The sequence below is a fragment of the Lynx rufus genome, unplaced genomic scaffold, assembly GCF_022079265.1.
Source record: "Lynx rufus isolate CCGP_SWC_20201006 ecotype Redwood Valley unplaced genomic scaffold, mLynRuf1.p SCAF_7, whole genome shotgun sequence".
In the NCBI taxonomy this organism is placed as follows: Eukaryota; Metazoa; Chordata; class Mammalia; order Carnivora; family Felidae; genus Lynx; species Lynx rufus.
In genome coordinates this window covers 81,949,896-81,965,360 of record NW_025814889.1, presented here as the reverse complement: position 1 = coordinate 81,965,360, position 15,465 = coordinate 81,949,896, and the positions used below count along the sequence as shown (strand labels likewise).

The 15,465-nt window shown below is 40.8% G+C and overlaps 1 protein-coding gene across 1 annotated transcript; it reads right to left on the bottom strand.

Moving 5' to 3' along the window:
* Positions 1 to 8,934: 8,934 nt before the first annotated feature.
* LOC124501932 (endogenous retrovirus group K member 7 Pro protein-like) lies at positions 8,935 to 9,540 on the bottom strand. Its single transcript, XM_047066375.1, has one exon. It carries the CDS (start codon positions 9,538 to 9,540, stop codon positions 8,935 to 8,937), a length of 606 nt encoding a protein of 201 aa, XP_046922331.1.
* Positions 9,541 to 15,465: the final 5,925 nt, after the last annotated feature.

Below are 15,465 nucleotides of genomic sequence, written 5' to 3'. Positions count from 1 at the left end.
TATTACTAACTACAAAAAAATTGAGATTGAACTATTAAACATATTCTTCAAGCATGGCTTGCTTTCACTGTGACTCAGTTTTATCATCTACAGAATGGAAATAATATTTTCCTTCATGTATACATACTAAGTTAAATGTTAGTATATAAGGTACTTAAAAAGTACATGGCTAATAATGAGTAATAAATGTATTTTAACTATTTTAATGACCTTGTCCAGAATGATTTTCCAGTCATCAATATACTGTAGTCCTGTTTTGTCCTCATGAATCTAATGAAATAATTTATGCCAAAAATTATCACTTTTTTTTGTTTTTAAAGTTTAGCAAATTTCTAAGTAGAATGTGTACTTTCAACCACACAATATTCACAGCATTCTCTCATAACTTAATATCACCTACATGTTTACCTGTCATCTTTTTGCTTTCTAATTTCTATTTCTCTTTTCACTGGTCTCTCTTACGTTGAAATAGTTCTTAATACTTCTTAACACACATACTCTGAGTATTTTCTTGAACTCCTTATCTCTAAAAATGATTGCTCTTTAGTCACATAACCAAATGCACTCCAGACATAAAAAGTCTAAAATGAAACTCTCACATTCTCATCCTATTTCTCCCCGTGTTTTTTTTTTATAATATAACTTGTATATTACATTTATTGAGCCTTTACTATATGCTATATACTGAAACACTTTACATGGATTATCTATCTGGAGTAATCTTCCCTCCAGTGATCTGTATTTCCCCATTCCATCTCAGTCTCCAGGCTCCAGTTTTGCTGGGAATGCACATATTTAGCCATTGGTTTTTAATTTTGAGTTCCCAGAATTTGTGCTTGGGAGATGTATCACTTCCATCATGGCATTCAAATTATGCAACTCTTAGGTGACCTCTTATTTATTGTTGCTTAAACTAATGCTATCAATGACTATACACTATCCAAGATTAAATACTCTAAAAATGATGTTCAAAACCCATATTAGAACTTCCACTGCTGAATTTTATACAGTCAGGAAATTCATTTACCAGAGGTGAATGTGACCCAAGTCTCAAAAAAAATTGAACTGAAATGACAGAATTTATAATACTTACACTCTGGAAGTTAATCATAGCTTCTTTCTTTTAAGTTGTTTAACTGCAACTGTTCTTATAGCTACAACTTGAAAACGAATATAATGTTGAAAACCAGCAAGAAACTTCTGGTCACTACTGGTTGAATCTAATCTGGCCACTCCTGCAGTAATAGTGCTTGGGAATATACATGATTTCCTTGAGTTTTTATCTTCAAACAATTGTATCAGTTCCCTCACAATAGCTATAGTGCAATCACAAGCCTAGAAAATAGTTTTTTATTTTTATTTGTCTTTTTTAGCTTTTAATCATTGAGAAGAAAAGCAGGTATAAGGGCACTCCTAGTAGCCTTGGAAGAGTTGATGTTCTGAACTATTTTGCTGAGAGAGAATTTTCAAATTTCAAGCTTGATATTTATTTGCCAAATCTGCAACAAAATTAATAAACGGAGTCCTTGGTGACCCAGATTCAAAAATCACTAATGAATCATCTGTGTAATCATCTTGTATCATCTGACCTTAGGGTAAAAAAAACAAACAAACATACCTGACACAGTAGTAGTGGGAACGTGGCCTTTGGAGACAGGAAAAGCAATAGAATCATTTAGGACACTGGTAGGACAACACTAACTCTTAACCTAGTCCAGTTTCTTTTTACAAATTCTTACCATGTAAGGAAGTTAAGAGATGATAGATCTCCCTGTCTGCTTTTCTGAATAGTTATAAGATGAGCAAATCATATATTAAAACATTTGATTAACTATATAACAATAAAAAAAATCACAGTGAAAAAGATAAAGACAAATTAGAGGTAGCAAAAGTTAATATTTTGGAAAATATCCTTCCATATTTTCTTTCTTATAAATATATCCATGTTTGTCACGTGTAATAATTGCAAATGCACAAACATTAAAAATACCTCTGTGTTGGGATATACAGATTGTCTCAGCTATTTTATTCTTAGAAATATGTGAACCTAGGTGTATCTCAATAATTATTGATATGCATCATTTTTTAAAGTTTATTTTTGAGGGAGAGAGCAAGCGGGGGAGGGTCAGACAGAGAAAGAGAATCCCAAGCATGCTCCGCACTGTCAGCATGGAGCCCGATGTGGAGCTCAAACTCACAAACTGTGGAATCATGACCTGAGCTGAAACTGAGAGTCCAATGCTTAACTGACTGAGCCACCCAGGTGTCCAGTGATATGCATCATTTAAAATCTATTTAATATTAGTCCACTGTTTTAATAACATGAAAGTTTCAACCAACTTTTATCACTATTGTAAACGTATGCTGCTTCTAAAGTTTCACCATTGTAAAATATCACTGTATGGATACTTATGCTGTTTCCAATTACCTTAAATTGTTTTGGCTTCTTTTATATTTTTGCAATCATAAAAAATTTTACAATGATAAAAAATTGTGAAAATATTTTGTACATTATCAGATAATTGATAGAATTGAAAAATTTTCATAATATTGATATATTTCTAACAGCATTGTAATTTTATTAATATTAGTTATTATAAGTAGTAATATTTTCTTTAAATTAGGCGTATGAGTGTCTTCGTGCATATACCTGAGTCATGAAGGTACATCTTATTTTCTTTTAAATAATTATTACCTTCATTCATTTTTTTTACTTTAATTTTTATTTTTTAAAATTTACATCCAAATTAGTTAGTATATAGTGAAGCAATGATTTCAGTAGATTCCTTAATGCCCCTTACCCATTTAGCCCATCCCCCGTCCCACAACCCCTCCAGCAACCCTCAGTTTGTTCTCCATATTTATGAGTCTCTTCTGTTTTGTCCCCTTCCCTGTTTTTATATTCTTTTTGTTTCCCTTTCCTTATGTTCATCTGTTTTGTTTCTTAAAGTCCTCATATGGGTTAAGTCGTATGATTTTAGTCTTTCTCTGACTGACTAATTTCACATAGCATAATACCTCAAGTTCCATCCATGTAGTTGCAAATGGCAATATTTCATTCTTTTTGATTGCCGAGTAATACTCAATTGTATATATATACCATGTCTTTATCCATTCATCCAGTGATGGACATTTGGGCTCTTTCCATACTTTGGCTCTTGTTGATAGTGCTGCTATAAACATGGGGGTGCATGTGTCCCTTCGAAACAGCACACCTGTATCCTGTGGATAAATGCCTAGTAGTGCAATTGCTGGGTCATAGGGTAGTTCTATTTTTAGTTTTTTGGGGAACCTCCATACTGTTTTCCAGAGTGGCTGCACCAGCTTGCATTGCCACCAACAATGCAAAAGAGATCCTCTTTCTCTGCATCCTCACCAACATCTGTTGTTGCCTGAGTTGTTAATGTTAGCCATTCTGACAGATGTAAGGTGGTAGCTCATTGTGGTTTTGATTTGTATTTCCCTGTTGATGAGTGATGTTGAGCATTTTTTTCATGTGTTAGTTGGCCATCTGGATGTCTTCTTTGGAGAAGTGTCTATTCATGTCTTTTGCCCATTTCTTCACTGGATTAATTTGTTTTTTGGGTGTTGAGTTTGATAAGTTCTTTGTAGATTTTGGATACTAACCCTTTATCTGATATGTCATTCGCAAATATCTTCTCCCATTCTGTTGGTTGCCTTTGAGTTTTGCTGATTGTTTCCTTCGCTGTGCAGAAGCTTTTTATTTTGATGAGGTCCTGTCGTGACTGGTGCGACAAACACCGAGGTCAGGGTCCTGAGGGTAGGGGAATGCAAGAAAAAAAAGAGAGAAGAGAAAGTTTGGGAACAGGAGGGTCCCCTGGGCTGATGGCCCAAGTGACGACTTTATTGTTGCTGTACACAATCTTTTATAATATAAGACTCTTATGGATCAGGTCATTCTAAGAATAAACAGGTTTCACATGATCACTGCCAGCCAAAACATTTAGTTCTGTGTACCTTGTGAACTTTCTGAACGGGTCACAAGACCTTGTTGATAGATTGCTAGCAAAACACAATTCCCATGTTTGTTTCTATCTGACTCGGGGTAGAAAAAGGGAGGTAGCATTACTGCCAACACCTGCAGACCACAGGCTTCAGGAATTAACTTTCTCAGCCTTGACAAGGCTTTCGTATGCCCTTGAAAGTGGAGGAATGGGAGGGGGGAACCACCGGGTTGGCTTGAGTCAACAGGGAACGTTGCTCGACCCGGTCTCACCCTGGCACCGGGGCCCGGCCCCCCACATGTCCCCCTATTGTTTGTAATTGCAACATGTGCATCCTGGCCTGGTGTGTGGTAAAAGCAGTAAGACCCCATCTCCAGAAATAACACAGCAAGACAAGTATAACATATTACGGAAACAATTCCAATAAAGATCCAAAAGGAATGCTGAAGAATATTAAATGGATTAAACCCATTAAGTTGGTGCAGTATGGTTTCAGCGAGATCTCCAGGGTCAGGGAAACTGAGTGAGCTACTTGCAACAGCATTTATCTCTTCTTGTAGCTGTAAGAGGTCTAAGCTAGTATTAGCATCATGCCAAACCCCTTGTAAATGACAACGCACTTGTCCCCATGTCACATTGGTATACTCTTTTTTTTTTTTTAATTTTTTTTTCAACATTTATTTATTTTTTTGGGGACAGAGAGAGACAGAGCACGAACGGGGGAGGGGCAGAGAGAGAGGGAGACACAGAATCGGAAACAGGCTCCAGGCTCTGAGCCATCAGCCCAGAGCCTGACGTGGGGCTCGAACTCCCGGACTGTGAGATCGTGACCTGGCTGAAGTCGGACGCTTAACCGACTGCGCCACCCAGGTGCCCCAGCATTGGTATACTCTTAAGTGGTAACACAGATATGCTTATATGCATCGTGACAAATTAAAGAAAGTCTGGTACGCAAAACAGCAAACTGATCACGAAGATACATCAATGCTTCTTGTAGTGCCTCCAATTGGGCTTCCAATTTACGGTCTATTCGTTCTTGAGTGGCAAACACCTTGGATACATTATGAGCCAATTCATTTACATGGGATGCCGTTTGGGCACTTTCATGTAAGGATATTACAGATACAGTTGCAGAGGCAATTACAGTCACTGCTGCCATGAGTCCAGCAATTAAGAGTCCAAGAAACCGTTTGGTCCTGCGCAGATGTTTACTGATTTCTAAAGCCAATTGCATCCCATAATTAGGATACCAAGGTCCTGTAACATTTACTGGCCACATCCAATAGGGAGGTTGTAAGACCAGATAAACCTTCATTCCACTTCTAGAGGGTCCATCTACTGGTAGACAATTGGTCAAAACACAAGCAGGACACGTCAGCCGGTATAACTGATGACCATCTTCTTTCACTGGAGTAATGGTCCCATCTCCAACAATCAGATAGTAGGGTGGAGGAACACAGGCACGCAATTGCAGAACTGGAGAAACATAATATTCTGGAAAACTAAAGCTGTCATTAGTATATATTTTATCAAAGGTAGCATATAATTTCCAAAGATCAGAATGAATTCTTCCTTCAGGGGATTGCAAAATTGTTTGTGGGATAATCTTATGGTGTACCTGTACCTCGCTAGGAGGTGGATCCACGACCCTGGAATCAAGAGTCTCATGCTCTACCGACTGAGCTAGCCGGGCCTTTCGGGAATAATCTGTAATGGTATAGTTTATATCTTTAGGAGTCATCCTCAAAGAAGAGGACTGGGCACATATACCCCAAGGTGAGTCCCCAGTAAGGCCTTGACCAGCTGAGGAACATATAGGAAGATTCTGAGGAGGATCACGCAGTCCAAAAAACATCCATTCTCCTAATAATTCTCTCTTTTGCCAATAAGCGGCAATGGAGCGGGGTACCCGTTCAGAAAGACGCTTGTCATTTTGCCACATAGTATAAGTAATAGACCGCCCTACTGGTTTCGTACCCAAACACCCATAAGCAAGTTTGTACGGCGTAGACTCCCTTTGCAGGCAGATGGGTACTCCTGCAGAGAGTGCCGTCCAATTTAAAGAGGCCGACACAGTGGGCAAAAACCCTGCATCTTCCCCTCCCATAAAGGTGAGATTGGTGTATACTTTGGGTGTGGGGTCTCTCCATGTTACAGGTTGTACTGTAGGAGGACCTACCATGTATGCCCAATAGAGAGCAGACTCCCCGGTTGTAGTTAGAATGCACAGGCATGCCAAGAAGACATGTCTGGCTGTTACCTCTCTACCTGAGGCTATCACTACATCAGTGGCCTGGGTCAGCAGGTTCTTTATCTGTCCCCAGGTGGGTGTACCCGCCTTATGACTCCACCGTTGTCGTTTCTGGGGGAGCTCCGTCACTGTCAATTTGGCCATTTTTCGGCGCAACCATAATGTCTCTGAGGAGCTGAAGTGGGACCCAGCGTGGCGCTTCCTCATCCTGTGCAAAAACACAAGCATACCCTCACCCTTTTCGAAGGACTGGGTCTGGGCCTCGCCAAATGCCTTCCGGCATATTTTTCCATCTTGCCATCAAGAGAGGTTCTTGACTCTTTCCCCAGCGACGCTCTGCGGCAGTCATCCCTGCTTCATTGACATTTAAAAAATTTAAAACATACAACACAAGAGTGAGATATACATGTGGGGAATACTTTATCTTTCCCTTTAATATCTCCCCCTCTTTAAGTTTTTGCAGATACTGTTTTAGAGTCAGATGAGCTCGCTCAACAATAGTTTGTCCTGTGGAATTATAAGCAATGCCAGTTGTATGCTCAGTTTGGAATCGGTGGCAAAATTCTGTAAAAGATTTAGAAGTATAAGCACTACCATTGTCAGTTTTTATTTTATGAGGTTTGCCCATTGCCGCAAAGGCAGAAAATAGGTGATTTTTAACATCAACAAATGCTTCTCCTGAGTGGGCTGAAGCATGTATATAGCCTGAGCAAGTATCTACAGACACATGTATATATTGCAATTTCCCAAAAGGTAAATATTGGGTGACGTCCATTTGCCACAAGTCATTGGGCCGAAGACCTCGGGGATTAATGGCATAGACCGGCTGTGGGAAGAATTGTGGACAGATGCCGCATTGTTTAACAATTTGTCTGGCCGCTTCACGAGATATTTTGAATTCTCGTCGAAGGGCTGCCGCATTCTGATGAAAATTATCATGACTCCTTTTGGCTGTTTCCAAAGGAGTGGTAATGGGCAGAACTTGCAATAAATGGGTTGCTGCATCGGCTATCCGATTCCCAGCAACTAGGGGACCAGGCAGGTCGGTGTGAGCTCGAATGTGGGAAATACAAATTGGACTGTGCCATGAATTAAGAAGTTTTTGTATAGCGTGAAATAGATGATAAAGTTCCTCATCTGCTGTCAGTATAAAGGCAGTGGGAAGTTGCAACACGGCTTTGACAATGTATTGACTGTCAGAATAGACCTTTATAGATTCTGGATAAGTTTTTAGGGCTACCTGTACAGCATAAAGCTCAGCCCTTTGGACAGATTTAGTCGTATAATTTAAAGTGATCAAATTTTTATGTTGGGAAGTGACATAATATACTGCAATTTTACCTTCTTTACTAGCATCCACAAAAATGGAAGTAGCATCTTCTATCGGCTGACAAACAATAGGATTATAGGGCAAAATATCTATAAGACTGAAACCTTGTATTAAAGAATCAGAAGGTAAATGAAATTTAATTTGACCTGTAAAATTAGCCAAGGCAAGTTGCCATTCGATGGACTGGGCAAAAGCAGCGTCCACCAGCTTCTGTGTCAGAAAGGCACAAGCAATAAATTCTGGATCATGTCCAAAGAGCTGAACAGCTCGGGATCTTCCTCTAATGATGAGAAGACAAACCATAGATAGCAAAGGATTAATGACATGCAGAGAGTGTAAGGCTAAATGTAGCCATTCAAGTGGACCATGAGATTGCCACAGAATTGCAAAGGGGATGACCTGAGGTTTTAATATTATTGGATACAAAGGCTGAGAAGGGTCAATTCTAGTGACTTGGGCCTGCTGAATGGCCTGTTCTATATGTCTTATAGCTTCTTTAGCTTCTTGAGTGAGACTTCGCGGTGACACTGGAGAACTGTCTCCTTTTAGAATATTAAACAAAGGCAGTAATTGTTCTGTGGTGACCCCTAGTGTATTTCTAATCCAGTTTATATCTCCTAATAATTTCTGAAAATCATTTAAAGTAGTCAAATGTCTGGTTCTAATTGATACTTTCTGAGGTCGCACAGTTGATTTTGAGATGAGATACCCTAGGTATTCAAAAGGTGCTTCCCTTTGAACTTTCTCAGGGGCAACAATCAAATTACATGCTTTAAAGCATCTTTGAAGAGAAATAAAAGCCTCCTGTAATAATTCCTCAGTTTCAGCAGCCAAAAGTAAGTCATCCATATAATGGATACAATATACATGGGGAAAACTCTGTCTAAAAGGGGTAATTGCTCTGGCCACAAATTCTTGACATAAAGTCGGACTGTTAGCCATGCCTTGCGGTAAGACCTTCCACTGATACCGCTTAGCAGGTTCCTGTAAGTTAGTGGAAGGCAGGGAGAATGCAAAATGTTCTCCGTCACCAGGGGCCAACGGAATGGTAAAAAAACAATCTTTTAAGTCCAAAACTAGCAATTGATAATGTAAAGGAATGGCCGATGGGGAAGGGAGGCCAGGTTGCAAAGCCCCCATGGGCTTCATGACAGCATTAATTGCTCTCAAATCTTGCACCAACCTCCATTTATTTGACTTTTTTCTAATCACAAAGATTGGGGTGTTCCAGGGACTGGTGGAGGGAACTAAATGACCTAATTGCAGTTGTTCCTCTATGAGGTGAACAGCAGCCTCCCTCTTAACAATAGGTAAGGGCCATTGGTCAACCCACACTGGAGTGGAAGTCATCCACTGGAGAGGCGTAGCGTGGGGAGTTTCCAATGGCCCTAGGAAAAACCCAATCCGAAATGGTCTCTTTTAGGCTCGGGGACATATGGCTCAGGATTCCCCTGCAACTCCTTCCCTAAGCCTTTCCCCTCAATATAGCCCATTTCCTTCATAAGGTGCATAGCAAGTTTAGTCTGTTTTTGAATCGGGACTGCCTTAGTCTCCAGAGTCAAATTCATAGTGGTTAATATGTCCCTGCCCCAGAGATTAAGATCTATATTCAAAACAAAAGGCTGAAAAGTTCCAGTCATACCATCAGGCAGTCTCCAATGTAAATAATCAGAGCTTTGCAATGGAGCAGAGGCATAACCAACACCTTTAATTGGAATATTAGTCACTTGAGTAGGCCATGTGACAGGCCAATTTTTTTGAGCAATAACTGAGACATCTGCACCTGTATCCACTAGTCCCTCAAACGGGACTCCTTGGATATGCAATGTAAGCATGGGCTTTCCTACAGAGATCACTTTAGCCCAGTAAAGATCTGTGGAGCTGAACCCTTGATTTCCCCGATAAGGTTTAACAGCCTTATTATTGGAGGATATCCGGGGTATCAAGATCAATTGTGCTATGGGAGTCTTGGGCTCAAGCACCAAAGTTCCCATAGTTAAGCTGGCCAAAATTTTTATTTCTCCAGTGTAATCTTCATCAATAACTCCAGGATAGATCACCAATCCCTTAAGAGTCCAGCTGGATCTTCCCAATAATAACCCCCAAGTATTCCTGGGTAGAGGCCCCCATATCCCTGTGGAGATGGCTTTAGGGGGCTGTCCTCCTTCTAGGTAAATGGACTGAGCTGGGGTAAGATCTAGTCCTGCACTGGCGGGGGTACCGCGGTGTAGTTGGCTAATACCTGGGAGGTCTCCAGTGTTGGACACAATGGGTGAGAAGGTGCCTGTGGGAACATTGCCGCAATTGTTTGAGGGGCCTGTGGCTGGCCCCGCTTCCAGTTTCCCTGAAGAGGTTTGCCATTACAATCAGTTTTAGAGCGGCACTCATTGACCCAGTGATACCCCCGTCTACATCTGGGACAAATAATTGCCGGCTTATTATTAATGTTAGGGCCACTTGGCAAACCGGGGGTGGTTGGAATTATTTCTGTACTATAACATTGGGCCTTCATATGGCCCTTTTGGCCACATTTGAAACACACTATTCCACCCAACTTCCTTGGATTAGTTCTTACGTTTTTACCCTGAAGTTGGGCATGCACCTGTAAGGGGTCTATTCCCTTTAAGGCGGCTGCCAAAGTAATGCCCTGAATATAAGATGGTCCAATCTCAGCACATAGTCTGACATAATCCTCCAAGGTACCCTGATTTTTCCAAGGACAAATGGCTGCCTGACATGCAGAATTAGCATTTTCATAAGCCAGTTGTTTTACAATAATGGTACCTGCCTCCCCATCAGTAACGATACGACTGACTGCAGTCAAAAGGCGCCCAACGAAATCCTGGTACTTCTCATCTGGCCCTTGCCTAATTTTAGACAATTCCTCAGTTCTGCCCCCTGTGGAGGGGAGTTTTTTCCAAGCTGCAATGGCACAGGTATTAATTTGATTATATGTAATTTCAGGATAATTCAGCTGGAGGCCCACATCATAATATTGTCCTGTACCTGTGAGCATGTTAAAATCCACTGGTGTGTTAGTTCTTTTATTATACATAGCCTATTTTTCAGCATTCTCTGCAAATTCTGCTTTCCACAAGAGGTTATCTCCCACACTCAAACAAGCCTGAGCAATGACCTTCCAATCTCCTGGGCATAATGCCTCCCTGCTCAAATTATCAAGCATAGACAGGGTAAAGGGAGCTGTTGGACCATACTGGGCTGTAGAGGATTTCAAATCTTTCAGCAATTTAAAACTTAGGGCGGAGTACACTCTCTGTCCCCCCTGCTGAATAACAGGGTAAGTGTGAAAAGCAGAGGTGTCTTCCCCATACTGTGTTGCTTGATACAGAGTCCGCTGCAAAGGAGTAGCTCCCATAACGGGGTAAGGTTCAGTGGACTGTTGATTCTGAGTAATAGGGAAAGCCAGCCGAGGTAAGCCTCTATCTGGTGCCTGAAGAGAAGGTCGTTTTAAAGGTACCTTCTGGACCAGAGGGCCAAGAAGGCAGGCTTCCTCTGATCTTCCAAATATGGCCCATCATCTCCCTGATCCCCAAAAGGAGAGTCATCATTATTTTCTGGATCTTGCACAGATAACTGTTCTAGGAGGGGGAGAGGAGGTAAAGGTGAAGGCACCCGTGACTGTCCCGAAAGGGCATTGAAAGTAGTTTCTGGAGGGACAGGAGCATCTGAAGTCACTAAGGGTTGGGCTGCTTCCGAGCTAAGAGAAACTATTTCAATAGAATCTTGCGGATCAAGGACCTCTTTGATACAGGTCCAAGTAGACCACAAAGTCCCTGGAACTGCAGCTCCACGAATCTTCATTTGATTTTTAAGTTCCTGACCAACTCGCTGCCAATCCTTTAAATCAACTGTACCCCCGTCTGGAAACCATGGGCAATAATCATGCACTATGTCAAAAAATTCCCTAAGGGCTGACTGAGAAACCTTAATTCCCTTCTCCTTCATAAGAGCCTGCAAGGCAGTTATAAAATATCCCTGTTCCATAGACTGTTTCTGTCCCATAGTTTTACTCCCATCGTCTGTGCTGCTGGCACAGTTCCCCTACCTGAATTAGACACCGCGCGGTCCGCTTTCACTTTCCTCCTTGTTGTCTCAGGTCCCTGTTCGGGCGCCACTTGTCGCGACCGGCGCGACAATCACCAAGGTCAGGGTCCTGAGGGTAGGGGAATGCAAGAAAAAAAAGAGAGAAGAGAAAGTTTGGGAACAGGAGGGTCCCCTGGGCTGATGGCCCAAGTGACGACTTTATTGTTGCTGTACACAATCTTTTATAATATAAGACTCTTATGGATCAGGTCATTCTAAGAATAAACAGGTTTCACATGATCACTGCCAGCCAAAACATTTAGTTCTGTGTACCTTGTGAACTTTCTGAACGGGTCACAAGACCTTGTTGATCGATTGCTAGCAAAACACAATTCCCATGTTTGTTTCTTTTTTTTTTTTTCAACGTTTATTTATTTTTGGGACAGAGAGAGACAGAGCATGAACAGGGGAGGGGCAGAGAGAGAGGGAGACACAGAATCGGAAACAGGCTCCAGGCTCTGAGCCATCAGCCCAGAGCCCAACGCAGGGCTCGAACTCCCGGACCGCGAGATCGTGACCTGGCTGAAGTCGGACGCTTAACCGACTGCGCCACCCAGACGCCTCTCCCATGTTTGTTTCTATCTGACTCGGGGTAGAAAAAGGGAGGTAGCATTACTGCCAACACCTGCAGACCACAGGCTTCAGGAATTAACTTTCTCAGCCTTGACAAGGCTTTCATATGCCCTTGAAAGTGGGGGAATGGGAGGGGGAACCACCGGGTTGGCTTGAATCAACGGGGAACTTTGCTCGACCCGGTCTCACCCTGGCACCAGGGCCTGGCCCCCCACAAGGTCCCAGTACATTTTTGCTTTTGTTTCCCTTGCCTCCAGAGATGTGTTGAGTAGGAAATTCCTGCGGGCAAGATCAAAGAGGTTTTTGCCTGCTTTCTTTCTCCCCGAGGATTTTGATGGCTTCCTGTCTTGCATTGAGGTCCTTCATCCACTTTGAGTTTCTTTTTGTGTACGGTGTAAGAAAGTGGTCCCGGTTCATTCTTCAGCATGTTGCTGTCCAGTTTTCCCAGCACCACTTGCTGAAGAGACTGTCTTTATTCCATTGGGTATTCTTTCCTGCTTTGTCAAAGATTAGTTGCCCATACGTTTGTGGGTCCATTTCTGGGTTCTCTATTCCATTGATCTGAGTGTCTGATTTTGTAACAGTACCATACTGTCTTGATGATTACAGCTTTGTAGTATAGCTTGAAGTCTGGGATTGTGATGCCTCCTGCTTTAGTTTTCTTTTTCAAGATTGCTTTGGCTATTCACGGTCTTTTCTGGTTCCATACAATTTTTCGGATTATTTGTTCTAGCTCTGTGAAGAATGCTGGTGTTACTTTGATAGGGATCGCATTGAATATGTAGATTGCTTTGGGTAGTATCAACATTTTAACAATATTTGTTCTTCCTATCTAGGAGCATGGAATCTTGCTCCTTGATCAATTCCTTGATTTCTCTTTCTGTTGCTTCATTGTTGGTGTAAAGGAATGCAACCGATTTCTGTGCATTGATTTTATATCCTGCAACTTTGCTGAATTTATGAATCAGTTCTAGCAGTTTTTTGGTGGAATCTTTTGGGTTTTCCATATAGAGTATCATGTCATCTGCAAAGAGTGAAAGCTTGACCTCCTCTTGGCTGATTTGGATGCCTTTTATTTCTTTGTGTTGTCTGATTGCAGAGGCTAAGACTTCCAATACTATGTTGAATAACAGTGGTGAGAGTGGACATCCCTGTCTTGTTCCTGACCTTAGGGGGAAAGCTCTCAGTTTTTCCCCATTGAGGATGATATTAGTGTTGGGTCACTCGTATATGGGTTTTATGATCTCGAAGTATGCTCCTTCTATCCCTACTTTGTTGAGGGTTTTTATCAAGAAAAGGTGCTGTATTTTGTCAAATGCTTTCTCTGCATCTATTGAGAGGATCATATGGTTCTTGTCCTTTCTTTTATTGATGTGATGAATCACGTTTATTGTTTTGTGGATGTTGAACCAGCCCTGTATCCCAGGTATAAATCCCACTTGGTAGTGGTGAATAATTTTTTTAATGTCTTGTTGGATCCAGTTGGCTAATATCTTGTTGAGGTTTTTTGCATCCATGTTCATCAGGGAAATTGGTCTATAGTTCTCCTTTTTAGTGGGGTCTCTGTCTGGTTTTGGAATCGGGGTAATGCTGGCTTCATAATGTTTGGAAGTTTTCCTTCCATTTCTATTTTTTGGAACAGTTTCAAGAGAATAGGTGTTAACTCTTCCTTAAATGTTTGGTAGAATTCCCCTGGGAAGCCATCTGGCCCTGGACTCGTGTTATTTGTGAGATTTTTGATTCTAATTAGATTTCCTTACTGGTTATGGGTCTGTTCAAATTTTCTATTTCTTCTTGTTTCAGTTTTGGTAGTTTATATGTTTCTAGGAATTAGTCCATTTCTTCCAGATTACCTATTTTGTTGACATATAATTGCTTATAATATTCTCTTATTATTTTTTTCTGTTGTGTTGGTTGTGATTTCTTCTCTTTCATTCTTGATTTACTTATTTGGGTCCTTTCCTTTTTCTTCTTAATCAAACTGGCTAGTGGTATCAATTTTGTTAATTCTTTCAAAGAACCAGCTTCTGGTTTCATTGATCTGTTCTACTGGTTTTTTTTTTGGTTTTGATAACGTTAATTTCTGCTTTAATCTTTATTATTTCCTGTCTTCTGCTGGTTTGGGGTTTTATTTGCTGTTCTTTTTCCAGCTCCTTAAGGCGTAAGGCTAGGTTGTGTATCTGAGATCTTTCTTCCTTCTTTAGGAAGGCCTGGATTGCTATATACTTTCCTCTTATGACCGCCTTTGCTGCATCCCAGAGGTTTTGGGTTGTGGTGCTATCATTTTCATTGACTTCGATATACTTTTTAATTTCTCTTTTAACTGCTTGGTTAGCCCATTCATTCTTTAGTAGGATGTTCTTCAGTCTCCAAGTATTTGTTACCTTTCCAAATTTTTTCTTGTGGTTGATTTCGAGTTTCATAGCATTGTGGTCTGAAAATATGCACGGTATGATCTTGATCTTTTTGTACTTACTTAGGGCTGATTGGTGTCCCAGCATATGGTCTATTCTGGAGAATGTTCCATGTGTACTGGAGAAGAATGTATATTCTGAATATATCTGTTAAGTCCATCTGGTCCAATGTGTCATTCAAAGCCATTGTTTCCTTGTTGATTTTTTGATTAGATGATCTGTCCATTGCTGTGAGTGGGGTGTTGAAGTCTCCTACTATTATGATGAGTTTCTTGATGTTTGTGATTAATTGATTTATATATTTGGGTGCTCCTACATTTGGCACATAAATGTTTACAATGTTAGGTCTTCTTGGTCTATAGACTCCTTGATTATGATATAATGCCCTTCTGCATCTCTTGATATACAGTATTTTAAAGTCTAGATTGTCTGGTATAAGTATGGCTACTCCAGCTTTCTTCTGTTGACCATTAGCATGATAGATGGTTCTCCATCCCCTTATTTTCAATCTGTAGGTGTCTTTAGGTCTAAAGTGGGTCTCTTGTAAACAGCATATAGATGGATCTTGTTTTCTTATCCATTCTGTTATCCTATGTCTTTTGATTGGAGCATTGAGTCCATTGACGTTTAGAGTGAGTCCTGAAAGATATGAATTTATTGCCATTATGATGCTTGTAGAGTTGGAGTTTCTGGTGGTGTTCTCTGGTCCTTTCTAATCTTTTGTTGCTTTTGGTATATATATAATATATATATATTTTCATCTTTTGTCCCCTGAGAGAGTCCCCCTTAATATTTCTTGCAGGGTTGGTTTAGTGGTCACAAATTCCT

What these genes read in the sequence shown, in the direction of transcription:
- LOC124501932 (XM_047066375.1), bottom strand. Translation starts at nt 9,540, where the DNA reads ATGGGAACTTTGGTGCTTGAGCCCAAGACTCCCATAGCACAATTGATC.